This window comes from Pocillopora verrucosa, chromosome 10 (assembly GCF_036669915.1).
Source record: "Pocillopora verrucosa isolate sample1 chromosome 10, ASM3666991v2, whole genome shotgun sequence".
Taxonomy (NCBI): Eukaryota; Metazoa; Cnidaria; class Anthozoa; order Scleractinia; family Pocilloporidae; genus Pocillopora; species Pocillopora verrucosa.
In genome coordinates, this window is record NC_089321.1 from 4,820,928 (window position 1) to 4,848,786 (window position 27,859).

Consider the following 27,859-nt stretch of genomic DNA (forward strand, 5'->3'; position numbering starts at 1 on the left):
TCTGGCGCGACATCAAAACCGCACGAGTCGATATTCTGCTGTGGAGACCAAACGATAAAGAAGGATCGATAGCCACTACAATTGTACGTGATCAGAATGGCTCATATAGAAAATCATCACGACGACTCCTCTAAAAAGAAATGAAATTCTACTTCCTAAGCTCTATGAATTTGTACTTGCTAGTGATAGGAGCTTTTGGCTCTTTTTTCCATGTGTGGTGTGTTACGTGAAGCTTCGAACACGATTTGGTCGAACGAGCATAAACGTTTTGTTGATGTCACTGGTTTTAGTGGACTTTTTAACCGTTTGTATACCAACACCGATATACCTTTCACTGTACAACAACTGCTTTAGAACTCAGCGATCAAGCCACGTTGAAAGACCGGCGATTTGCGAGATATTTCCTGATGTTTGTGTTGTTCAAGTTGGCATCGCTGTTTATTCCTACTTGACCGTGACCGCGCGAGGAATATATTGAAGTATAGGCGACAGAATCTCGTCATCTTTAGCCTACTCGAGGCACGAGCAAAAATACGAAGAAAATTTGCTATTTGCTTATTTAGTTGAAGGCATAGTCATTGTCTGACATTTCACGTGACCTGGATTCCTGTAATGGTAAGTATCATTTTGATGAGCTTTAAACTTAATAACTTAGGACTAAGATGTTCTGTTTGATTAGTTTGACAAATAATTCCGGTGCGACTTCTTGTTTACTTTGACGCACTGATATTATTTTTTTTTTGCCCACGAGCGGAGACTTGCTTCACTAAGTTTCGCAATCTTTGTTCAATTTAGTTATTTTTAAACGATTAGCCATGAAATAGAATTAAAGTACTTCAAAAGCTGCAAGGGGATCAAGGACTTCGTAGATAATATGACGAAAGCGTAAACGCAAATTCTCTGTCTGCGCTGACAACCAATTGGTATTTGATGAAAACTCGTAAATCAGTCGGTAAATGCTTCATTCTGTTTATCCATAGCAGGGTAATGGTGTCATCATCAACGGGGAATCTCTGTCAGGCAACCGCAAAAGCTTTCTTTGTTAAGAGTTAATGTCCTCACTGCGTATTTGATGATTGACCTTCTTTCTTTCTTTTTTCTTTCTTTCCTTCTTTTTTAATCCATGCCTGCGGCAGTCTAGATCTAGATACAACTGTTTGCTGATAGCTTGAGCTGCTAGGCGATGTTGCGACTGTGACCTCTAGTTGAGTCATTGTTGAGTCTTACTTGGCAACGATAGGAATAGATTACGGAAATTGCGCACGTTGTTGTTATACTCATTTTCCAATAACACTCGATATCAATTAACTGACCTCACCGATTTATCTGTTAATATCGGTGTGGATTGACCATGACAGCTGTAATTAATACTAGCGATGCAAATTGGAAAACAACAGATAGAAGTCAATGACAATAAGAGTCAGTCAATGAATATCGATCATACTAGTTCACCTCTGTACATCGATTTCTGTCAATATCAGTTGATATAAAAATTCATTGATTATCAATTTTCACGATCGGTCAGGCGGGCATAGCATATGGTAAAATATTGACTGGGCTATTGGATCATTTTTTGGACCGTTTTTTTGGACAATTTTTTTTTGCAGTCTATCAGTACTCAGGAGGGGTGAGAGGCAGACTTGTTACTGAGGGAGGAGTGGAGGACGAACTATTAGTACGCAGGAAGGGGTGAGAGGTGGTTGTATTAGTAAATGCTACTGATTAATAGAGTTTTTAGTGAATCATAAAAATAGTTTTGAGCGGTTTTTCCACTGACTATTTTTATGTCAAAAATTTTGCGCAGGGTCGTAGCGTTTCTTTATTTTCTGTCATGCGAATGCGAAACTGGTACCTCAATACTGGACTAAAATTGTTATCGAAAATATCGCTAATTCCCGTTTTCGATCCTCCACTGTTGAGTCAACCTTGTGCCTTTTAATTGACTTGTGCCAGTGCTTAATGATACTCACTGGCATGATTAGCATGATATCATCCACCAGTTGCTTTACGTTTCCCTGAGTGAATACAGTATATCTTACTAAATTTGTCTACCTTCTTTTTGCCATTGATCTTATCACACGACAGAGATCACGGAATCATATTACAGCCTGCGTGTACTCGCCTGCGTTTGATTTAGTTGCTCCCTGACTTTAATTAATGAATCATTCGTTTTGCTTCAGGAACAAATTGACAATAGGAACGCGAAGGGATTTGCGGTAGTTTGGGAAACTAACGGATGATTCAGTTAATAAGGAAGTGATTGCTGAGGTGTAAAGGTGACAAATCGGTTCGCAAGTAGGAGTTGCTGTGTTGCTGCAGGAGTTCAGCAATTTAGCTTGCAAATAGCGCCACATGGCCCTCTTGCAACCGGAACTAGAACACTTTTCTCCTTGAGCTTTTCATTCCGTCGTTCGTTGGTTCTTTTCTCTCTTTTTTTATTGCATACGTAAGAAAAGGAAAGGTCATATGTGATTGAAAATTACGTTAGCTTACTTTTTTCGGATTTATTATAAAGATGTGTGCTATATTTTTAGGGTCGACGAAGCTACAAACAGTGAGTTAGAGGCAATCAACAAATGGCAACAGGAACGACGTCAAGTCATTCACGTGGAGAAGCAGCTGAGAAGAGTGAAGTCGGGACAGGGCGTGGCTAAAGGGTGGGGCACAGGGTATGGGTCCGGGAGCATAGGACAGGAACGATAAGGAAGGCCAGAGGACTTAAACGAGCTTGCAACTAGATAGGGAACGACATGTAACCAGTGTGAGTACCCCACTCGGTCTAGTTTTGTAAATCCCGGACAGGAACGACAAGAAAGGCCAGAGGACTTGGACGAGCTTGAACTAGATAGGGAACGACATGTAACCAACGTGAGTACCCCACTCGGTCTAGTTTTGTAAATCCATGGTGAGCCAACGGCATTGTCAAATGAACAAAGTAGTCAGTTTCTAATGGGGTTGTTATCTTGTGTCACAATTTGCTCGAATTAGGAGCAAAAATCAAAAGCTTTTCAAAATTTGATAGCGCTGTTGATGCACTTTATGAGCTTGGAGGTGATGGTCGACGAAGTGTTGGAATAAGTGCTGTACTAGGGAGCGTATCGTAATTTAGCCATTAGCTCTCATTTGAATGACTGTGTTTTTGTAGCTAACCTAGATGCTATAAGGTAGTTGACATGTGTATTTTGTTTCCTAAAATGATGGGAACGCTTCTCCAGTTTATACTACTCTGAATTATTTGCAGTAAGGATCATAGTACGCCATAACCCTACTGGAAAATTCTCAGGTTTGACTGATAGGATCTTTTCTTTTTCTGATGTAGGCTGGCCATCCAGACAGACGAAAACGACGCGTTGAAAGAAGCACTCAGTTCCACACTGAAGGCCCGAAGAAGAGGACTTGAAATTTTATTAAGAGATGATGATCAAACAAAAAAGATTTTCTTGCAGAAGCTGCGGAGATAATTTAGACAGAACTCTGTCCCCAGCTAATGCATGCCGTTTGGAATTTGGGCTTGATACTACAACCCAAATGATATCATTATGTACGTGATTAAGCCTTCAATCGATCATGTCTGTTTTATTACGTTCTCTATTTTGCGGCAAAAATAGAGGAAAGAAAATATTTGCGAGAGACACTTGGATACCTCCTAACCTTTCTTGCTTGTTCATAGTTAATTTAAATGTTTAAGGTTTCGGTTCTTACCCGAGCGGCTTAAGCGATAATCGTTAAAGGTATCCTTGTGAAGAATCAGCAAATTTGAAGAGTTTGTAAATGATTTGCTATTGCCTTTTACGTATTTTTCTATTTAAACGCGCCAATTGAACGCCGTACAATTCAAATTTTCCTTTTTAGTACACAACATCTTTATCCAGGAATGATGCTTCTATCCTATTTCAACCATATTTTATTGGGAAAAAATTATTATTGTATAGAACGAAATGATTCTGTGAGGCCGCGGTTTTCTAGAGGTCCGTAAGAAGACAAGATGGCGGATAACCGGAAGTGACAGTGTCACTTCCGGGTATCCGCCATCTTGGATCGATGGTGGTCACGTGAAATGTAAATGATGTGTTTTCCTAGAAACGTACTGTCGGAAACCACCCAACAGTTTCCGAGAATTCACTTTACTCGAAGAAGGTCTTCATTCTTTATTAGGACGGAACATTTTCGTAAATCGTGAAAAAGTCGGTTGGGACTACTTGGCCTGTTTTGTACAAAGGTGAGTGATATGTGAAAATGCTTAAGCATCCTGATAAGGAAAGATTTCTATGCGGCGAAATCTGGTTGTTTGTCGGTGTATTAGAATATGGTAGTGAAGCAAAGCGATGCCATGTCAAATCAGATCAGCATCGTACACATTCCTAAATTTGAGCTCGACGAAATTGATTTGGAGATTCAAATAGTTAAATTACCATTCTGTTCCTCTTACTAATCACCTTTAGACGCCAGCATGTTTTGAAGCTAAAATGTAACGTGATGAAGACGAGCCGTTGCAAAATTAATCTTATTTGATTTCGGTCAGAAAATCAACAGAAGATGAGTTCAATACTTGTGTGTAGCAAAATGTCGCAAAGAAAAGTTCGACTAGATTCATCTGGCCTGTCTGTGGGCTGGAAGGGATTCAGCTACGGCAGAGCAAAGGCCACGAATAACCTATAGCATCATTTTACATTATGATAGTTATATGCAGTTCAGATCAATGTTTCGCAATAGATGCAAGGCATTGCAAGCAGGTTGGTTCCATCATTTGTGATGTTCTCCTCGCTATTTACTGCGTCTTGCTGTGTTTTGCCACCTCCTTGTATCTCAAGTCTTTTTATGAAATCAAAATGCGCACGACGAATAGCTAGATTTACTGAAGAATATTGATTAATTAGCAGATATAATGAAATATATACTTCCATCGCGGTATGTCAGTCGCTAACAACATCAGTAAGCGACTTGAAGCATCTTAATTTTCAAGTAAATCTTTGGAAATCAACGTGCATTTTATCATATAACCAACTAAAAGAAAACATTCTATATTAAGGCTAGCATTTCACAATAGTCACCTAAAATACCACAGCGATTTCCAGCAGAATAGGATTGAGCAAACTTTTACCGAAATTTCGGTGTCGCAATTCGATTTATATGCATTTTTCTTTAGAGGTAGTTCCTCTGCAAGTGATAGAAATCTTTGTCGCAAACGATGTGTTTAACTTCACTGATAAATTGTTTCAAAGGCAATTTACTTATCATAACTAGTTCCCAAAAATGCCTAATCAAGATGATAATCCCTAATGCAAAGCAAAGCTGTTTTAAAGCTCTTCATGGGCCGGTTGTCTCAAATATTTCCAGTCAGTTGCCCACTCGCATGAGTACTAGTTCTTACTAAAGTAGATCTTTCTAGCATTACTTTAACAGAATTTAAAGAAACCGACTTCTTTCTTTTAATTTTTCAGTGAAGCTTAATCAAGCTTAGACTCGTTTCTCCCAAATAGAAGTTCGGGGCCAAGATCAAATAAGTTATGAAACCATATGTTAGGATCGGTGCTATGCAAACTTTTAGCGAGATCGATTCTTTGTTCCCCTTTCTGTTTCATTTATTTGTGATAGGCTTGATTCTGTTGATGGAAGTTGTCCGACACCTTCCATGACCACTGCTTGAAACTTTTTATGTGAATGGATAATCATTTTTACAGAAAATATCGCATTCATTAATAAGGAGCATGCCATGGCGTGATGGAGTTTTCACATTGTTACTGTTAGTAGAGTATTTATAGGTCGAGTAACTCCTGTCGTTTCCCTACTTTAACTGCCCTTAATTCGATGATCAAGATAGTATATTTACCATACAACACTCGTAATTCTACTTTTACCCTGATAACACATTAACGTATTTGTCTCGTCTACACCCGATGAACCGAGTTTGGAAGTTTCATTCTTGGCTTCAGCATTGATGCAAATCTTATGAACGCTTGACTTGCGCAAATCTTAATTAGATAAGGTTTGAAAACGAGCATGAAATCACAGGCCAGGCCCTAGAACATAAAGCAGAAATGGCAATCTTTGCTCTGATATAGGTCTGGATTTATAGGGATCGACAACTCTGATTTATATAAATCCGAATTGTACCTTTTCCTTTTCCTCGGGGAAAGACATGACCGGAAGTTGCAGCTCATTTCCTAGAATCCTAAATTCTTAGAAAGGGTCATGTTTATTCAAATTCCCTTCGTGAGCTGCAAATGTTGATTCATTAGCCACTATCTATCGGATGAAAAGCACTTTTGGTAGCGTTTAAATGAAAAGCAAAGTAAGCGGAGTTTGAAACATGTTTTGCTTTCGATAAAATTTGGCACCACCATAGCGGAATTCGCGAAGTAACCCTCAAGTCGCGAAAGGTCGGCTGTTGCCTGATAAAATAATGCAAATTTGCTGCGATCTTTCCTGTTTTAAGTGAATCACGATATAAATTGTTGCATCAATCTACAGTTTAGGAATTAATTTCTGAATGATCAGAAACTTGGTGGTTTCGGTAACCTCAAGTCAACAAGGAAGTTAAAATTCTCAGTCACGCGAAACCCTACCGCTAACTGTTGAGGTAATACTGCTCAGCAACCAATGAAAGATGCAATATCTGAGAGATGACAACTGTATCCAAATTTTCACGTGATCATCACGGTCACTTAGAAAAGTTCATCAATCATAGCCAGGTTATTTGTTAAAACCTCCTTCATGCGATCAGTTTTCGTTGCAATTCGCCGACCATCGTCACCGCTCGCTGAGACAGACAACAATTTCTTGGGGCGAGTTGCGGAACGCCGCCATTTCGTAACCTCTTTCCAGCGAGCCTTGCGACTGCAGTGATTAGAGAATAACCACGTTAAGGTACTGATGTTGAACTTTTGTGATAAAAAATTATTAGTAACGAAATGCTATGACGCAACTAAATGCCATTCGACGATTTTCTCGGAATTTGGGTTACGTTCTGAGAAGATGTATCAGCTGCAACTGAACGGCTTGAAAGCTGAAACAGCAACGTTTGAAAGAGAAGACGGTTACAATAAACACACTGATACAATGCTTTTCTTCAACGTGTGATCACATCGTTCAGAATGGAATGATTCTGAATTTTAAATGCTCACCGCATGCAAATATGAAAGTCTCTTTAGATAACCGGGTTAATTAACGTCCATATAAACACGGAGAGATAAAAAATGCTCTAACTTATATGGTACAATGGAGAAAAAAGTACGATATCAGAAATATCGCACTGGATGATGTATCAAAACACTCTGGATTGTCTGCTGATTTTCCTGTTGGTGATGAGTAAAACATTGCGAATGCAGCTTTTTCAGTTTTCATGTCATTGTGTCATTGTATTAAGTTTTAGCTTGCCAATATGTTTAGTTTTATTGGAAAGATTTAACCGAGGGAAACATGGACTACAAAGAAAGGCAAGAATTTTTGATAATTCTTGGAAAGCCAAAAGTTATAGACTGTTTTTCTTTTATCGATATAATGGATCGCTTACGCTTCAAGGAAATGATGATCGCGAATAAACATTCGTGACGCTGTGTAGCTTGTTTGTCTTGCATACCATGCCGCACGAGGCAATAGAGCGTGAAATCTCACAAGCAACTCCGAGCCAATCAGACCTCGTTTGAATATTCTTCATTAGTTACAACGCGTGCGAGCGCTGCTTTTGCTTTTTGAAAGCGAAACAAACTCGCCTTCCTTCACTTTTCAATGCTGTAGTTTTAGAAAAAATATGGCTACGGATCTTGATCATAAATAATAAATATTCATGAGAAAATTAGAACCAGAGAAAAAGTTCGGATAATCGAGAACTCCGGATAATCGAGGTTGATAAGCTGGGTTGAAGGAATTTTCGTGTCATCAGATAGGTTTAAACGATTCCAAAAGAGTAATTGTATAAATAAGATTGAATGAATAGTCTTGCTTTCGTCATTGCCTCATGTTTGCTTTATGATCGAAGAACTAATTATTTTGGTAGATTCCACAGCCCCTCTTTCAATAATTTACCCTTTGAAAATTGAAAATCAATCCCTGAATGCTTCGAGTTGTTGTAAATTTATTTACTTGTTGGTTAAGTACGAAATATTTCAAAACCGAAAGATTTTTTAGATTGGTGAAAAATTTATCACAATATTGACCAATTAATTGATAAAATTCAGCATCGTAACTAACGTAGAATTCACAGAGTTTTCTTTTTATCAGAAGCTGCATATGTTTATGGTTCCTTCAGTATCCTTTTAGCCAGCAGGTTGTTATTGCTTCTCAAGGTCTTCTTGAGGTAGCTATAGAATGCTATGGTGACGATCTGCTACATAGCATGTGTTAGAAATTTCTATCAACTGGTGTAAAGTTCTTTGGAAGCACGTACCGTTCGCTGAAAAAATCTGAACGTCTGCAAATAATTTGTTTAAATGACTGTCGTCAAAGCATATTGTGTGTACTTCACTTTCACTTGTGAAAATTCTCACTTGTTTATTTTACTGAGCTCTAAAGTGTTGCACAAGATATTTCAATATGAACTCATAAATTCTGAACTGAGTTAGTTTGTTTAATTTTTTTTTTCTCAGATCTTTCAAAGGTTGGATGAAGCTGTAACAGTTTTTATTATTATCGATATTCTTTCTCTACAGAACGATTGGAGTAAGTACTCTTGGTTTGTTATCACCTTGCCTACTCTCAGCTACAATAGCAATCTGCTCTAATTGTTAAAGGGGATGGCCTGAAGCAATATTCTACAAGAGGTAGATGTTTTTCGTCTTGTCACGAGCGTGAGACAAAGGAAAATTTCTGAGTCCCCATGAGGAATCGAACCTCAGACCTTCGGATTCGCACTCCGATGCTCTACCACTGAACCACAAAGACTCTACGGTGAGCGAGGTCTATTACGACGTTCATATGACACGCGTCCTGCATACTGCTAGGATTAGCAGTGTCGATAGCATCATGTTTGTTAATGGAATAAGAACGAAAAAAAGTACAGAGGAAAAAAACGAAAAAAACATGGTAGAGCAGCGGAGCGCGGAATCCGAAGGTCTGAGGTTCGATTCCTCATGTACCACCTTAAAAAATTTTTTTTTGTCCCACGCTCGTGACAAGACGAAAACCATCTTTCTCTATTTCTTTACCGAGCTCAAAACTTACCCTCTCTCTTATTCTATTAAAGATCAAGCTCATCGACCTGGGTTAGAGATAGAAGTGGTGCATTTTAAATTTGGGTTGTTCACGGGTTCCTACCAAAGTAAATGATCAAGAACGTATCGTAGGACATTGAAACGAAAGTGCCTGCACATGATCAATTTTTGAACATTGTTTGTTAGACATACGTCTTGGTGTATACTTAGTTATTACCTCTACTTTATCCTCAGATAGATGGACTAAAAGTGTAGGAGAGTGAAGTCACAAATATGGGTAGGTATATATTTATATTAAATATCAACTGAAAGAAGCTCCTAGGTGAGGAAAACCTTTTGGGTTCATTTAAAGAATCCCGTTAAAAGCGAAAAGTTTCAACACCACCCAGAAGCGGACCGTATCTCCCGGCGACATCCATTTGATGAGATTGGGAGGATCAGGAGGCTGAAGGTGTTCCATTTATGTATTATCGTTTTTGGTTGCTCGGTAGATGATGACTTCAATTTGATTCAACCATCGCTGATCCAACAGTTGAGAACCATTCTAGATCAGTATCCAGATGATGGACAGATATTGAAGGTGAAGAAAGCGCACACAAAATACATGAATTATATATATGTGTGTGTATATAGTTAAGTGTACTATAACGAAGTAACGAAGACGCCAACTCTTGACTGTTCTGGCCTTCTTCAGGTTACAAATTAAAAACTAAAAAGCTATTTACAATGGTTGCGACTCGTATAAAAAACAGAAATTTTAAGATTGAGAAGGGTTAAACAATGAAAGGCAAAGAAAGAACTATGGGTGGTATGTGAATACAAATAAGGTCAATACAAATAAGTGACAAAAATTAGAGAGAAAAAAGAATCTAACTTAATTAGTAGTGTTTACTCCGGAGTAACAAGCTCCCCATTGAAGGTCTCTGAATGAATGTAATCAGGTAAAAATCATAACAGGATCCCAGGAAAGGGCCATTAAACTGCAGTTACAATTTCCCCTCCAAGGCTCCCTTTTTTAAAAAACCGATGACAAACAAAAAACAATCCCTGAAAAGAGCTCTTGAACTCAGGAATAAACAAATATCAAAAATGATAATGGAGTAAAATTAAAATAAAATACGTCATGTTGGAAAATGGCAAATTACAACTACTCAATTGTAGTAATTAATGCGGTGTTTTGATCGAAATTCCCGCCGTTTGTTGTATATTAAAGCAATCTAAATATACATATATATATATATATATATGTACAAATTTGTAAATAGATATATCTTTGGTTTTCTCATCTAAAAGGGACACTTTCTGATTAGAAAACAAAAAGTGTCTATATTTCATATCTTTTTTTACATTGCAACGTTTTTGAAGACGAGTGACCATTTTTTGTTATATCGACAGAACTAAAACTAATTTTTGGCTTTCGTATGATATTGGTATATACCTACACAACATTACACCTCGGTGTCAATGAGTGTGATGAATATTTATCCTCCATTTCCACTTTCATTCTTTTATTTTCTTTTTAATCTGAAGATTAAACACTTTCCGTCTGTGTTGGTCCCGCATGATACAATTTTAAATTGTTCTTTCCTCCAGGAACTCATTCAAAATGCGGAAGATGCAAATGCCAGACGCGTAAAGTTTTTGCATGACAAAAACAGTTATGGAACTGAACATCTATTTGATGAGGAGCTCGCACAATTTCAGGTGAAACAATGTCATGGATCTTAAAACTATTTAAAGCAGATTTCATTTTTTACAAAAGTTGACATAAACTTGTTTGAGAAATTAAAACAAAATCGAGTAGCTACTACTTATGTCAAAGGGATTAAGCTGTAAAACCATCCTGGATAGACGTTAACGATCTGTCTGACGGAGGAGATTATTGGAGTTGCAATTTTGGATCCTGCGGTAGCAACCAGGAATATTGCCTGCCCCCAGAAATCAACATATATACTTTCTCGGGTCTAGAAACCAAAACCGTTCGACCAGGAACCCTCTGTACCAACCAAGAGGCCCCCGATTTTTTGTATTTAAATCGCTACCAAGTTTGAGTCTTTATCTCTCTTCATGGTTTTCGTCGTAGGGTCCAGCACTCTTCTCCTACAACGACGCAAAATTTAGGAAAGAAGACTGGACAGGAATACGACTTGTCAGCGATAGCATTAAAGTGGAAGACCCCATGAAAGTTGGTCGATTCGGCTTGGGTTTTAAGTCTGTACTGCATATGACAGGTAAGTCAAAGTGGGTTCTTACGGGCATGTAAAGTAGTCAGGACATCTCTGCAATGGTATTTCACCTGATTCGGTTTGCTGCTAGCTTCCTTAAATGTCAAATATATAAAGTTATTGTATCCTGTAATGGAATCTTTCCACGCTATATTGAACAGTTACTAGCTATAACTATGTTATTGATAAGGTTTCCCATCATGCGCCATGTATAATTGATACTAATTTTACATTCAAATTATTATTTCATTTTCTTAAGATCTACTTTGCACATTTTTGACATCTCTAATATATTGAAATCAAATAAATAGCAATATACTCGGTAGTAAAAATTTACAGCTGATATCTAGTTTCTCTTTTCTTTAAGATCTACCAAGTGTGCTTAGCGCTGAAAAAATTGGATTTATTGACCCTCATGGAATTTACTTTTCTGATAAACGGAACAGAAGAACCGGTAAATGTTGGAGACTTGATGAAGACTGTGCGGAGTTGGAAAAAATACCCGATCAGTTCCTTCCTTTCAAAGGAATCTTGGACTGTAACGAAGAAGTGTTTGCCAACGGTTATTATGATGGCACCCTGTTCCGTTTCCCTCTAAGGACCACACCTTCCGATCTATCGAATACACTGTACACCGAGGAGAAAATGGACACTTTGTTTGAAAGTTTTGAAGCCGATGCTCACTTGGTTCTTCTCTTTCTTCAACACTTAGAATCAATTGAACTCTATGTTCGAGAAGAGTCACAGGCTAGTCCCAGAAAAACATTTCAGGTTAGAGTAGCCGACAAAGACTTGGAATTAGTTCGCTCTAGGAGGAAGGAGTTCCTTGGGAAGATCAGGCCCGGAAATTGATGCCTCACTCTGTTGCAGTGACGTATCCAATTACCATAGAGACAATCAAGTCCGGTACATCTCATGAAACAGACCTTCTGCAGCAGTACTCCTTTCTTGTCACCAACTACTTTTGTGGGGGAGAAGTTTCATTGAACTTCAAACAGTTGATGACAGATAAAGCGCTAAACTATCTACCCATAGTGGGTGTTGCCATGCCATTGCCTAATGGTCCTGAAATGCAGACGCCAAATATCAAAGGCCACGTGTTCTGTTTCCTGCCATTACCAGTTCCGATGAGGAGCCTGACAGGTCTGCCAGTGCACATAAATGGGTTCTTCGCTTTAAGCCAAAATAGGCGATATATCAAGTCTCCAAATGCAGATCAAGAAGAGCGAGAAAGTATGGGTTGGCGGCAACTGACTGACAAGTCACTGTTGTGGAATAAGTGTCTCCTGGAGGAAGCCACACCAAGGGCATATGCGACCCTAATTTTGCAAGCTACAAAATGGGTCTCGTGTTTTCTACCAAGAACATCAATTTACAAGTAAGTGGTAATATCTATCAATTCACTCACCACTGAGCTTTCTTTAGCTAAGTGTAACCAGAAAGTCATAACCAATAACAAGGTACACATACATGCGTGCATAATGAATTCTTGTCTATGAAAGATTCTCAGAGCTTATTAATACTTCATTATCTTTTTTATTACAAACACTCGGTAATCTAAATAGCTTTTTTCTGATCTCAGATTTGAAATCAACAGTCACGGGTTACCTTCATTATGAAAAACCCATGTCGTTAAAGTTAATTACGAAGAAATTCAAGTTTCATATGTTTTACAGCAACAATCTTGCTGTTTTGAAATTCAATGTGATCAAGATATCTTGGTTGTTGTCTTGCAGGGCGTGGCCAAATATTACCTGCATTGACCAGAAGTGGACGAAGCTCATCAATCCTCTTTTTAGTATACTTTTACAGCACAATGTTGTTTCCACCGATGCAGATTCTCGACGCTGGATTACAGTGGAAGAAGCAATTTTTGATCTACTTGATCAAAATGAAACAGGGAAGTAGTTCTTCGAGTGTTGCTGTCAGCTAACGTGCCCGTTGTCACTGTACCAAAACACGTCATCAAGGCTATTACTAACTATACCTCTGTCAAGGAAATCAAACCCAGCCTCGTGAGATCGACCATGAAGAAAATTCCGTCATTTTACAAGAAACTTAATAGGCACGAAAAACTTTTGCTCCTTAATTTTTGTCTTAAAGATGGCAAATTTGACTCGCTCTGTGATTTGGAGCTTTTGCCAATTTCCGATGGGAACTTCATCAAATTCAACAACCAATCGGAACCCGTGTATATCTGCTCTAGGGAACATCCCCGAGAACTTTTCCCAGGGCTAGAACATCGTTTTTTGGATGAAACGATCGGCGAGGCAATCACTCAGAGGCTTGAATCCGCAGGAAAGCAAGGTAACATTACTTTCTCATTTGATAGTTCTTGATGTAAGACTATCGATTCCTTTGGCACGATTTCCGAACTAAAAATCTCTACTAACCACCCTTGTCACACAAAATTCAGCTATTAAACATTTGAGTGTTGCGCGTCTGATGTTTAGCCTGTTTTATTGCCCTCCTTGATTTTTTTTTGTCGTGTGCCCAATTCCTTTTTGTTGGTTTTCACAAAGGAAGTAATCAATTTTAGACATCTAACTTTCTTTCAGGATCCACACAGCTGAGGATACTCCGTAAAGACGATGTGAAATCATTACTTCCACGAGCACTGCCGTTCGAGTGGAGCGAGGGGAACACCGTCCTGTGGTACCCTGAAGATCGAAACCATAGTCATCCACCCAAAGGGTGGATCAGGGTCGTGTGGAGATATCTGCAAAACTGTTTTGCCGATGCAGGCGATATTCTTAGTCTCGGTAAACTACCGCTGCTTCCGCTAAACATGTCAAAGACACCAGTCACCATGGCGCGACTTTGTGAACCTTCCAGAGTAGTAGTCAAGCACTTTTATGGTCATTACCTAGACGATGATGTATCAGATATCCTCGTCAAGCTTGGTGTGCTTATCATGACCGATTATCCCTCGTTTATTGGCCACCACCCAGCTGTTTTAGGAAGGTTTGTACATCCACCATCCGTTCAAGGTGTTTTGAAAGCAATGGTGGTTTCCTCAAGTATGATGACTAACGGAAAACTTTTCGAAATTGTACGTATAGTACTTTCTACTAAGGAAAAACAACTCCTGAGATCATTCTTAGTCAATATCAAATGCAAGCAGTTGTATCAAGTGGAGTATGATGTTCTGTGCTCTCTACCAGTTTTTGAGACTTTGGCGAAGAAATTCGTGTCAGCAAAGGAAGGTCTGCGTGCTGCACCCCCTGAGCCTCTTCCAATTACACTGAGAGGAGACCTCGTTGATGTTTCTCAAGACGATTCAATGGCGTTGGCACGTCTCCTTGGAGTTAAGATTCTAACGCCCGTCGAACTGCTATGTCAGGTTGTATTTCCAGACATCAAGCGAGGATGCTACTCGGAAGAGCAAATTGACAAGCTGATGGAGCATGTGTTGGATCGTTATGCAAGTGCTTTTCGCAAGAATGCTTGTTTCAAGAGGAATTTGCAGGAATTGGCTTTCGTTTCCAGACAGAAAGGACGAGCAAGGCCTTGTGAGCTATTTGACCCTAGAAACGTCATTATCAAGAATCTGTTCGTCCATGAGGATGTTTTTCCTTCCTCCACATACGGTAGCCCTTCAGTACTTGTGATTCTTGAAGAGCTGGGAATGAAAGGCGAGGATGACGTCACCGCGACCGACCTCTATCAAAGTGCTAAGATGATAAGTAAGTTTCCCAACCTTCCGTCGTTGAAGGAGAAATCTAAAATAATCGTGCGCTTTCTCAACGAGGATTCTCAAAAGATGCTGGACCTGGTTAGTGGACAACAATTGTGGATTTTGTTAAGAACTATTCCTTGGGTTTCAAGACAAGAACAGCGACCCTATGGTTACCCTCCCAGCCTTCCATATTGGAAAACAGAAGAAGAAGAAAATAGAAAATTTTTCAAGCCTGTTGAATTAAAGAGTCACCAGTTTGCAAACCTAATTGGAACTGTAATGCCTGTTGTTGACGTGGATAAAACCGAAACAATCAGTCAGTTTTTCGGCTGGCAAGATGAACCCCGTGTAAACCAAGTAGTCCAGCATTTAGAAACTGCGGTGAGGTGCTACTCACAAGTGCAGAAACCGTACTACATTGTGATGCTGGCCGAAATATACAGGTTTCTTGGTGAGTACCACCATGATGTGGACGAGGAATTTGAGGCCATCAACGTCTTTCCTTGGGTATGGAATGGAGATGGATTTTCTTTACCAAGTCACTTACTCGTTACAAGGCCATCGATTGATCTCGCACCTTACATACGTTGTCTTCCTGTGGACTTCAGGCAGCACTGTCGTCTTTTTGAGTACTTTGGTATGCAGAGGGAATGCGATCCATCTGTTCTGGTAAAGGTTCTAAGGATGATCAAAGTGAAACACGACAGCGGAAGTGTCATGAGCCCTTCAGAAGTGAAACACGATCTTCAGTTATCTGTCAATATCCTGAACGAGTTGGCGAGTGGAGAGTTATCGGAGGCGCTTCAAGGAGACATCCTGATCCCAACTTATCAAGAAGACAACTCCTATGTCAGACTTCAGCCCGTAGACAGTTGCATGTATGGAGAACAAAATGACGACGAAGAAATCGACTACTTTTACGTACACCCAAATGTCCCAAATGTAACCGCTGAGCGTCTTGGCGTGCCAAGTATAACAAACCGACTGCTTGATGCTGATGAGCTGGCAATTGGAGAAGAGTTTGGACAAGGAGAAAAACTTACCACCCGACTTAATCGCCTTCTCGAAGAGTACACGGATGGCTTTTCAGTTCTGAAAGAGCTAATTCAAAACGCCGACGATGCTGGCGCCACAGAAGTCAAATTTCTGTATGACGAGAGAAAGAATAAGGAAGCAATGACTTGTCTGATTGACGAGGGAATGAGGGGTTGCCAAGGCCCCGCGTTGTGGGTTTACAATGATGCAACATTTAAGGAGGAAGACTTTGAGAACATTACAAAATTGAACGAAGCAACGAAACAGCACGACACAGAAAAGATTGGCAGGTTTGGACTGGGCTTCAATGCGGTATACAATTTAACAGATGTTCCTATGTTCATAAGCAGAAATAACTTTGTGATTTTTGATCCACATACGTCGTATCTCGGGAAGGCTCTAAAGAAAAAAACGAAGCCTGGAATGAAGATCAATGTCAACAAGGATGTGACGAAGCTTCGAAAATTTAAAAACCAGTTCAAACCATTCAATGGTATATTTGGCTGTGATTTAAATCTTCAAAAAGAGGACAACTCGTTCAATGGAACTCTGTTTCGATTTCCGTTGAGAACAAGTGAGCAGGCTTTGAAAAGTGAGATAAAGAAGCTGGTGTATGACGACACACAAATGCGAGAATTACTGCTTATGCTAATTAAAGGAGCCGAAACCTTACTTCTCTTTACACAGAACGTCCTCCGTGTGAGCATTTTTTCCTTGACCACACCCGAAGTTCAAGACGAAACAGTCAAATTGATGTTCAAGGTCACCAAATCATTGTCTCAGGAGGGAATAGTAAGAGCCTTGTCCGTCCCTGTTTCCCTTCCTCCCACTGCAAACATTTTGAGTTACGACGACCAGAATTTTTTGAAGCAATGCAGTTTCCTCCAAGCGTCATCGCGAGTTATTCGAGCATTTAGGAAGGGACAGGTAATCGAACTGACAAAGTCCTCTTTGAAGGTGAACGTCCACTGCGTCTTCACGGAATGCGGTCTACGTTTCTTTAAACCTGATGCAGCAACCATTCATCCCGAATGTACAACCTGGCTCATAGTCTCCTCCATGGGAGATGGACTTGCACTGAAGTTTGCTGAGAATGATTTTAGCCTTCTTCCATCAGGAGGGGTGGCTGTTCAACTGGCTGTGAGCGGTGCCGACAAATTTTTGCCTATACCTGTTTTTAAGAACGATGATGGAATTGATGTCAATGGGACTCTTTTCTGCTACCTTCCTCTTCCTATTCATAGTGGCCTTCCAGTACACATAAATGGAGCGTTTGCATTAGCTGCGAACAGACGCCATTTACAAGAAAAACTCGAAGGCGACAAAGATTGTTATGGGGTCTACTGGAACAAAGCGCTGATAGTAGATTCCATTTGCTCAGCTTATGTGTGCCTCCTTGAAGATCTAAGGTCAATTACTCCAACTGACGGATCTTATAGGTTCCATTCTTTGTGGCCAAAAGCCGATGAAGTATTCCCAAACCTCCGAAACCTCACGCAGTCATTTTACACGCAGATATCCACTGGAGATCACGCTTTGTTTTCTGATGGAGAGAACTGGTTTACTATAAATGAGGTGGTACTTCTTCATCCAGTTCTTCGACACGATCCTTCGATTGGCGATACTTCATTCAAAGTTTTCCAGCTCTTAATGAGCGAGCGCGCCGTGGTTATTGATCTCCCTTCGTCTATCGTGAATTCTTTCCAAAGGTGTGGAAGTGGGGAAGTGATTAACTCAAAAATCTACGACAAAAATAGATTTTTCCGTCAAGTCTTTTTCCCGAGTATTTCCGCAGTTCCTTTAGAAATGAGAGATATGCTTGTGTTGCATGCAATGGATAACAACTGTGATGATTTGGTCAAAGCTCACTCCTGTATTCCGGCATCTCCACTTGGAAACTCTCTTGCACGTCCCTCTGAGCTCATTCACCCAGGCAAAGATGCTGCTCGCCTCTTCCTACCTGAAGATGGCAGATTTCCATGTGGAAATGCAGAAACCTTTCTGAATCCTAGACGACTTGCAAAGCTTGAGCTTTTGGGAATGGCATCAGATTACCTTCCTTGGCAGGAAATGGCAGAAAGAGCGGAAAGTATCCATAGACTAAATGCAGTAAACAGTGAAATAGCATTTAAGAGAGTGAAGGAATTCTTAAGATTTCTAGAGAGGAAGATAAAGTACTTCGATGAACCACTACCAGACTCTGTAAGAAAGCGAATGTTGGAAGCTCGATTTATTCCCGTTCAAAGGAAACCAAAGAACTTTCCTCTCAAATGGAAAAGCGAGGAGTACAAAAATGATGCGTTACTCGCCCCAAAAGATGTCTTCGCAGAAGACGAAAAATATCTTTTGTGCTGCGCGGAACCCCTTATCGGGGTGTTTGTCTCTCGAGATGTCAAAGCGTTGCTGAATCTTAACAAAAAGCACGCGAATTTAGACCATATAGCATGGCAATTGAAACAGGCATTGTCGTCCAACGTTGCGTCCTTAGATTTGAGTGCCATGGAAGAGATAAATACAGTATGCAAAGCACTGTACTTACACCTACAGAACGCCATTTCAAGGAATGGTGCAGCCGTTAAGGAATTGTTGAAAGACAAGAAGTTTATCCTTTGCGGAAGAAAGTTCCTCTATCCTGACCAGTTGGCTTTTCAAGTCAGCGATGACTGTTCACCCTATCTTTACCAGCTTCCAAAACAATTAGCAGAAGACTTCCCTAAGCTAATGAGATTTGCCGGTGTAAGGGAACGTTTTGAAGAGAAAGATTTTATTTCAAGTCTACATCAGATGAGAGGGCAATTTTCTGAGAACGAGTTAGACGAAGAAAACCTTAGAGTTGCGGTGCGTCTAGCAAATCAACTGGGAGAAACATTAAGATCAAATGATGGTAATCCTGCTCTGCTGGAAGAAAAATGGGGAACCATCTACCTTCCTGACTCAAGGGCAGTGATGAAAGCAGTATCCGAGCTTTGTTTCAAGGACTGCCCCTGGATGCCTGACGAAGAAGGAGTGCACTTTGTTCATGCCAAAATTCCTTGGTCAAGTTGTGACTTACTTGGTGTTAAAACTCGTCGAGAAGAAGCCCTGCAAAAACACATGGTCAGAATTTCCTTCGGACAGAAAGAGAAACTTACAACTCGCCTGAAACGCATTCTTCAGTGTTACCCCTGCGAAAAGGAAATTTTAAAAGAACTTCTTCAAAATGCAGACGACGCACAAGCAACCGAGATTTGTTTCATAAAGGACCCAAGGCACCATCCAGATGTGAAAGTGTTCGAAGATTGTTGGAAACCTCTGCAGGGGCCCGCCTTGTGTGTGTATAACAACAAGCCTTTCACTAACGACGATCTTGAAGGCATTCAGACTCTCGGTGAAGGTAGTAAGGGTGAGGATCCGAACAAAACTGGCCAGTATGGAGTAGGCTTTAACGCCGTTTATCATTTGACTGACGTTCCGTCTTTTGTGTCTCAGGGAGAAGAGATTGGGGATGTTCTGTGCGTATTTGACCCACATTGCAAGTATCTTCCAGGTGCGACGCCTTTAGAACCAGGTGGAAGGTTCAACGATACAGCTACCCTCAGGAAGAAATTCCCTGATATATTTCCTTGCTACTTGCCGGATCACTTCAAGATTGACAACGCAACTATGTTCAGATTCCCGCTAAGGAACAAAGAAATGACTCGCGATTCGAAAATAAGTTCAAACTGTGTGTCCGTTAAAGAACTGGATTTTATGATAGAGGGGCTTAAAAAAGAATTGTTTGAGGTTCTGCTCTTTGTGAAGAACGTCAGAAAGATAACTCTTTGTGAAGTTGACAAAGCAAGTGGAAAATTGGCGAATTCCTATACAGTTGAAGCAGTATTGTCAAAAGAAGATGAAGCCAAAAGAAAAGCATTTACCGACTGCATCAAACAGATTGGGAAATCGGCAAAGGAGAAAGGGGGAATCGACCCAAGGAAGATACCGGTAAAAAAAGTGTCCTACGTCTTAGATATAACAGACACTCGTGGCAACGCAGAAAAGTGGCTAATTGTGCAAAAGGTTGGTTTTGAAAAAGATGTAGAAGAAAGTATTCTCAACGCTTTTAGGAGGCAAGAGCTTGGCATGCTTCCTCGCGGTGGCGTTGCATGTCTCTTAGAGAGACATTCTAGGTATACTTCCCCAAGACAAAAGAAAGCATATTGTTTTCTTCCTCTTCCTCTTGAGACAAACCTTCCAGTTCACGTAAATGGACATTTTGCCTTGGACCACGAGGCAAGAAGAAGTTTGTGGAGGGATGAAGGGGACCGTGGTGGATATCGAAGTGATTGGAACAATGCGCTGTTAACAGATGTTGTCACATCCTGTTACATCTCGATGTTGGTTGAAGTACGTAAGTTCCTTAAACTGCCCACCACGCAAGACGCAAGCCCCCAAACTGAATGTGAGATCATCAGCAAACTAAACGTTTATGAGTCATATTTCCCCATCAAAATTCCCTCCGACCAATACTGGAAGACACTGGTTCATTCAGTGTATCAGGAAATGAACAAGATGGAAGCAAAGGTTCTACCAGTGGTAAAGAAGAGATCCCTTAATGGTGCATCGAAAATTACCGAAGAAAGCGCAACTGCTGAGATAACCTGGCTTCCACCGACTGGAATTGAGAAGCATCAAGCATTTTTTGACGATCTTAATGTAGAAGGACCCTTCGCAGCATCACACGGAAGGAGTAAAGAAGCGTTCGAGAATCTTGCAAGACTTCGAAAGCTGTTCAAGGACATACTACTTGAAAGTGGCTTTAACCTGGTAGTTTCAACGTTAGCGTTGCATAACTCGTTTCAGCGAGCTGGAGTTACGACATGCTGTGTTTCGCCCCGTAAGGTCATTGATTTCTACAAAACGCTCAGCTCTGGTGACCGTTTGTGCTCGATTGGACCAGTTCCTTGCGACGTCCATAAAACATCATTAAAAAGTGTTCTTGGAGTAACTACTGTGTTACTGTATTGCAGAAATGACGAGAACTTTCTGGAAGCGTTACCTGGTCTTCCTCTCCTTCTTACACAAGACCAACATCTTAAGTTGTTTTCAAATGAAGATCCCAAGTTTCTCTCACAATACAAAGATCTTCTACCCGGGTCTCCGCACATATTCCTCCATGATGAAGTTTACAAAAGAATTTTTAAAGGTTTTGATGACAATCGTTTGTCTTGTCTAAGGCCTCTTGATGCCACCTCATTCGCTACCTACCTCCCTCACACGTTATCACTGGAAACCTATGGAAGCGGAAGGTTTATTGAGTGGTCTCCCAATCAGAGGGAAATACCCAACCGCGGGTGGATATTCAAAGCGTGGATTTTCCTTTCTGAGCTTGTAAATGGTATCATGAATGATGCTAAAAAAGATGGAGAACTCAAGACTCACCAGGTCCAAACGACACTCGAGCCTTTAATGGACTGGAGCATTCTTCCAGTAACCGAGACAAAAAAAGCAGAACGAAAGTCACTACTGGCTGTTTTCTTTCCTATGGGCACAACTCCAACTACTAAACACTATCTGCTCCCTCTAAGAAAAGCAGCATTTGCTATCGATTTTACCACTGCGGATTCCTCTAACGCTAAGCTTGTTGATGTCTTGAGAAAGGTTGGTTTGCCTGAGCTTAACGTAAGTGTTTTCTCATCTACCAGCGTACATACCTCTCTGTCTTCAAATTCAGTTAGCTTAGTGTGCATGCTTGTATCATCTTTGAAGTTTCCCTCGTCAATTCTCATCTCACTTAACCATAAGATGGAATCAGACGAGCAGTCACTGGAAGGAAAGTTGGAACCCCAGGAATGTCTTACAGTCCTAGAATACTTCAGCAGAAGTGAACGACTCTTGGGAGATGACGACAGAGTGACGTTAAGAAGACTTCCCTTTTATCTGGCAACGCACGGTGGCTTGATAAGACTCAATGATCGTAAAGTGTACGTCCTACCAGTTGGAATACCACGAAATGGAATTGACGTTCTCGAGAGTGAGCTTAACATAGTGTTTCTAGAACAGCGATCAAGTATTTCTGAGCTGTTCAAATTCCTTAAACTGCATTGCTTTTCGGCTGTTGATTTCTATTGTACCTTCATTCTACCCAATTTCTCAATCTTCTGCAAAGGGGAACGAGAGTCTCACCTGACATACATCCGCAAAACGATTTTGGAATATGCTGAGGATGATGAAAAGGAAAAACTGCTAAATTGTTTGAAAAATACTCCCTTTGTTCCCTCTGTAGATGGAAGTCTGAAGACCGCATCCTCTTTTTATGACCCCCGAAACGGTGTTTTTCGCATCATGCTTTCGGTAGATTTGTTTCCGGCGAAGCCCTTCGACTCAGGAGAATGGCTAACATTTTTGAAAAGCGTAGGTCTCGTTTTCCGCGTGTCTAAAGAACGTTTTAGGGCATTTGCCACAGAAGTTGCACGAGAAGCTGTATCAGCTCCAAGTGATGTCACGTTCAAGAAATCGAGCGTTTTGGTCGATCATCTCATGAACCGAAAAAACGTAATTGCTGAAGGATTGTTACAGGATGTTTACGACATCCCATTTGTAGCCGGGGACCCTGTCAAAGAAAGCCTGCAAGAAATTTGCCAACCATTTGGAGGCTACATAGGTCGTCAGACACCATATTTTGCCTTCCAAGGAGCAGTTCCCGTCAGTCACTCGGAAATAGTCTGGACTAATGCACATTTACTTCCAGGGTGGGCTAATCCAAAGAATCGTTCTTCTGATCTTCGCAATGCCTGTCCTCCAAAAGTCAACTTAGACAGTTACTGCAATGCTTTTGTCTCCCAGCTTCAGATTCAAAACGAGCCAACAGTGGACCTTGTGGTTGCTCACTGCCAAAATATATGTTCGCAAGTTGGAAAAAACAGCGCAAAAATAAATGCTTCAAAAGAACGATGTTTAACTCTAACTGAAGTAATGGAACGTATCTACTTTTTCTTGCAAACCAACAACATCGAGAACAGTGATGCAAAGAAAGTTTTAGCGAATACACCTTGCATTTTGGTGGAAAGTGGAAAGAAGTTCATTCTACCGCGTCAAGCAGTCCTTGAGCTTTATGAGGACTTGCAGATCAGGCCATTTCTCTATGGAATTCCAATGGAATTCGGTAGGTTCCGTAGTCTGTTCCTGAAGCTTGGCTGCTCAAAATCTGTCACTATAGTCCACTATGCCATGGTGTTAGACTTGCTGCATAACAAGTGCCACAGTTCGAAACTAGACCCGAATGAAGTAAAAGTGTGTATCAAGGCAGTCAAAGGATTCTTTGATAAGCTTCAGGAAGATGATGAAGAAGTGAATGCCATATCTCAACTTTACTTACCTGGAATTTCTCCGACACGCAAGGAGACGGACGGCAATGCTAATGTGGTGCCTCTCAATTTGTACAAGTCTTCGGAGCTGATTTTCAATGATGTCTCGCCCGGTATCCGAGATCGATTGTATAATTTCCGACAGAATCTCTTGCTCGACCCACGCCAGATGAATGTATATAGCATTAATGCCAGTACCAACTACAAAGAGCTTATGATGAAGTTACCAGAATCTTTGCGGCCAAAAATGCTATCCTCTATTGTCAAAGAAGATATCAGCTCGCCAAGTTTTGAAACTATATCGAGTACTGCTATTACCCAACTTAAGCAGCAGCTTTCGTCACCACAGTTCTTTTATGGCATTGTGAGGTTAATCCGAGACGAGAACTGTCGACTGAAGAGGAATATTGATGACACCGTGTTTGAAAGTATCAAGAAAAGGCTTTGCACTATCGGGATTTTTGCCGTAAATAGCCTCAAGACATCAATTTTTTGCGACGGAAATCCCATCCCAGAGAGTGAAGCAGAAGTTCCATACATCGTGAAGAAGACTTTAGCCGCTGGTGAAGAAATTTCAAAGGTATACGTCAATGTCGCGACAGGGACGGACACATACACCAGGACAATATTGTTGGTCTCTCGCGTGGTCAAAGAAGTGTGTTTTGGACTTCTTGGAGAAAGTGCGTTGTTGATTTCCCATATGTTAAGCTGTTCCCTAAACGACATACAGTCCCTGCTCGATACTATGGGCGTACGACCAGATGACTCTCTCCCTTTGGAAGAGGTAGAAATTCTTCCTGAGCCTGGTAGCTTTATTCCTCAAGATGAACACCACCTATTAAATGACGACTTTGAAGAATTTGAACCAGGCGATTATGTAGGATTTGAGCTGCATGACCCAAGTTTAGTTAGAGAAGGAGGAGATGCCACCTACATATATGCTATAATTATCGAAGAAGTAACGAGTGAATGTAACAGCCGCGTGAAAAGGCGTTACAGAGTCAACATTGGAAATGGCCAAGAAAAAATTGTCGATGCTACGGACCTGTACAAATTCCACCGTTTGACCGAGTCATCTTCAAATGCGATAGTCCTTCGTGATAGGCCTAGGCAGCCCCCTAACTCAAGAAGCAGACAGAGAGTTTTCGATGAGATCTCAGACCTTCTAGAGGAAGCGTGGACTCTTCCAGAAGACAAAAGACGAAAAATAGTCAAGCGGATGTATTTGCGGTGGCACCCTGATAAAAACATTGGCGATGAGGAATTCTGCAAAGAGGTATGTCAGCACATACAGGGCGAAGTTTCACGGTTGGAAAGAGGAGAGCCTCGAGGTAGCCCAAGCACAAGATCTGAAGCTGGAAATCAAGACGGGTCCTACGGTAGCTTCTTTAATTCATGGGCAGGTCGTGCAAGGGAACATAACACGCAGCGCCGGGAATACAGAGGAAGACCACGACATCGTAAGAATAATCCTCAACCAGGGGAGGCCAGACGTTGGTTCAAACAAGCGGTTGCAGATATCCAGGCAGCAAGCAATGACATAATCTACGAGAGACCTTCTTATGAGTGGGCATGCTTCAAATGTCACCAGGTAAGAGAAAACGTAAGATGTAATAAGGTCATTTAGTATTATCAACCGAGTTGATACCATAAATTGACCACCGTGAAGAGTTTTTATGTTGACGTTTCGAGCGTTAGCGTTAGCACTTCTTCAGCGCCCTTTGCTATGACGGAAGGCTAACGCTCGAAACGTCAGCTTTAAAACTCTTTACGATAGCCGATCTACGTTATCAACTCAGTTGATAATATTAAATAACCCCGTTATATTCTCTCACCGACGCAGCACCACAGTTTCTTTAGAGACTTACCACCTTTATTCATCAGTTATAATAGTTTTGATGTGCTGCCATCATTATTTCAATGTTGTGGTATAGCATTTAGTAAAATAATAGAATTCCTTTAGTTAAGTTAAGCCATTTTTATTTTGATAACTTATCGTATCTCTTTGGCTTTCCCTTACGACCATATATATACTTGTCAATTGTGAGCGGAGGGGAATGTCATTAGTTGCTCTTCCAAGGTCTTAAAGGCTTTTTTTTTTCTTAAGTGGTAGAAGTTATATTGCAGACACTTAAATCGTTTTTTATCTTTAATTGAGGTGCTTCTGAAAGAAACATTTAACGGAATTAACTTGAACATGACTCATAAATCGACAGGGTTGAAGTTTTCTATTTTTTCTTCCTCACAGGCGGCAGAGAAGGCTTTGAAGGCGGCACAGTATGCAATAGATACAGATAGGACAAGGGTCCACAACCTTCTAGAGAATTGCTGCGATCTAAATGACCCCGAGCTATCAAATCTAGCGATGCAGTTAGAGTGTCTAGTTGGTGATTCTACACGCATGCGTTACCCAGACAGAATGTGTTTTCCCCAGATTCCAAATGAGGTGTACTCTGCCGAGATGGCCCAGCAGGCCTTGCAGCTAGCTAAGAAAATTGTTGCACGCGTACAGAGCAGGATAACCTAAGGTGAGAGCTGAAGAGAAATGAACAAATACGTGGGAAACATATGTTTACTGAATGCATCCAATTCAAGAGAACATGCAGTTCAAATCTAGGTCATTGCTGCCGCCCTCTTGACATGAGTTGTGATGACGAGGCAACATTTCGTCAAGCAGCACGTTTCAGAAAGCATAAGGCTGAAGAATCAGGCGCCATACGTTTGTAACGAAAGTGGAAAGGAAACTAGGCCGTTTGCGTTTGCTTATGATATCGATGAGATATTCAGATGAAACAGGTCCATTTAACTCTTGAGAATAAAAGGCCAAAAACTGTGCATTTTATTTTTTGTGCGTGCCTAACTGGTCGCCAAAAAAGCAGTTGGAAAAAATATGTTACAAATTTCTCTTAGGGTAGAATGGTTGCTTGTGTATACTACTTCTAAAGAAAATTTGCCTTGGCGATAAGGACCATGCAGGATGTGCAATTTTTGTTGTTGCGAGTGCTAATAACGTAATGATAATAAAAATAAATTTTACCAAGAGGTGTAAAGCCCTCGAAATAGAAGAACTGGTAGCTTGAAGGAGATTGGAAAAGGAAGGTACTAGCTTTTTTTAAAATTTACTTCAACCATGCTGAATCAAAGTGAAACATAATATGTTGTGCTGCACATTTTTGATTGACTTAAAATTTATCAAACCATTTGAATTTTCACTTTCGCTTTTTCTTGTACATATGAACGTAGTCTGAAAAAAAATCTTGAAAAATTAAAGTAAGAAATTATGAAGCATACCTTATATTATTTCATTTTGCAGGGTCAATCTGGTTAGGATTCGATGCAAGGATAGAGATCAAGCATGGTTGTCTAATGTGCCCGCAATGTGACAACCATCTCGTGCATCTTCTAAAACTAGAATTATTTTGATCATGACCGTACAGCTTGTCTTTATTTCTAACGCCCTCGATCTAAAAACCTGTCTTTCCAAAGGCAGATTTTTTAAAACTAAGTATTGAAATGTATCTTGATCTTCTTTATCTGAGATTAGATCAGATCAAAATCAGTTTTTCTCATGTCACTCTAGAGTACTAAAACGGTTACAGGTGTGTTCAGCGCTCAGTAAAAAACCTTCTACAGGAAAACCTGCATGTATCCTACGAATACTTCATTTTTAGTGATAGCCACCTTTCATTATGAGTTAGATTGAAGGATCGAGTTTACTTTTTCTTATTTCAAAATCAAATTTTTTCTTTTAAAAATTGTCTAGCCTCGAAACTGTTAATGCGCATCTTTAGAGACGTTGGTGTCCGCATCATTTATATCAGTAGACTAAAATATAACTATTGCATGACGTAAAGTCTGTTAGAGAAACTACAACCAATAAAGGGATATGCCTTAAAAGGTGGCGTAGATTAATTTGAAGACTAGTTAGTTCCCCAATGGATCGATACTACCACAGTTTTACGTGCATTCCCTTGAAAGATTTCATAATTGCTCCATGATCTCTCAACATGTTGGGATCATTTTTGTGACACAGGGCCTTTGCACCTCCATAGCCTTTAAAAACACCCTATTATTGAATTGCAGTCAGCATATCCAGTTTCATCTTTCTGCATAGCTAAAATTTTGATTATAACATAGCTAGTAAATTTGTCTAATCAAATTCAACTGCGTGAGCTTGCTTCATATTCCTATTGTGCAAGCTCATTACGTCAGCAAACAAATCCCTCGAGGAAAAAAAGGTTCCATCGGGTTGAAAATGTTATAAAACAATTAGTTCATACGTCAGCGTGCGTTCATCGAGATATGAAGCACTTGGGAAGTTTGCAGAGCACGAATCTTTTTGAGTGCTCTCCAAATTTCCCGCGTGCTTTATATCTCGATGAACGCACGCTGACGTATGAACCAATTGTTAATTTATACATGCGCTTCAGAACCACCGTAAGGGTT

General features: G+C 40.4%; 1 protein-coding gene and 1 non-coding gene across 2 annotated transcripts; one reads left to right on the forward strand and one right to left on the reverse strand.

The window, feature by feature from the left end:
- Positions 1–27,501, forward strand: LOC131771333 (sacsin-like). Its single transcript, XM_066173009.1, is given in 15 exon segments — positions 1–615; positions 2,535–2,868; positions 3,320–4,219; positions 8,586–8,658; positions 9,384–9,426; positions 9,641–9,729; positions 10,743–10,853; positions 11,233–11,380; positions 11,742–12,218; positions 12,221–12,752; positions 13,111–13,268; positions 13,271–13,681; positions 13,933–25,004; positions 25,662–25,941; positions 26,727–27,501. Coding segments are annotated over 10 exon segments (13,281 nt in total). The 5' UTR covers positions 1–615; positions 2,535–2,868; positions 3,320–4,219; positions 8,586–8,658; positions 9,384–9,422; the 3' UTR covers position 25,941; positions 26,727–27,501.
- Positions 8,809–8,880, reverse strand: Trnar-gcg (transfer RNA arginine (anticodon GCG)). The gene has a single exon. It is a non-coding gene; the product is annotated as a tRNA-Arg (tRNA).
- Positions 27,502–27,859: the final 358 nt, after the last annotated feature.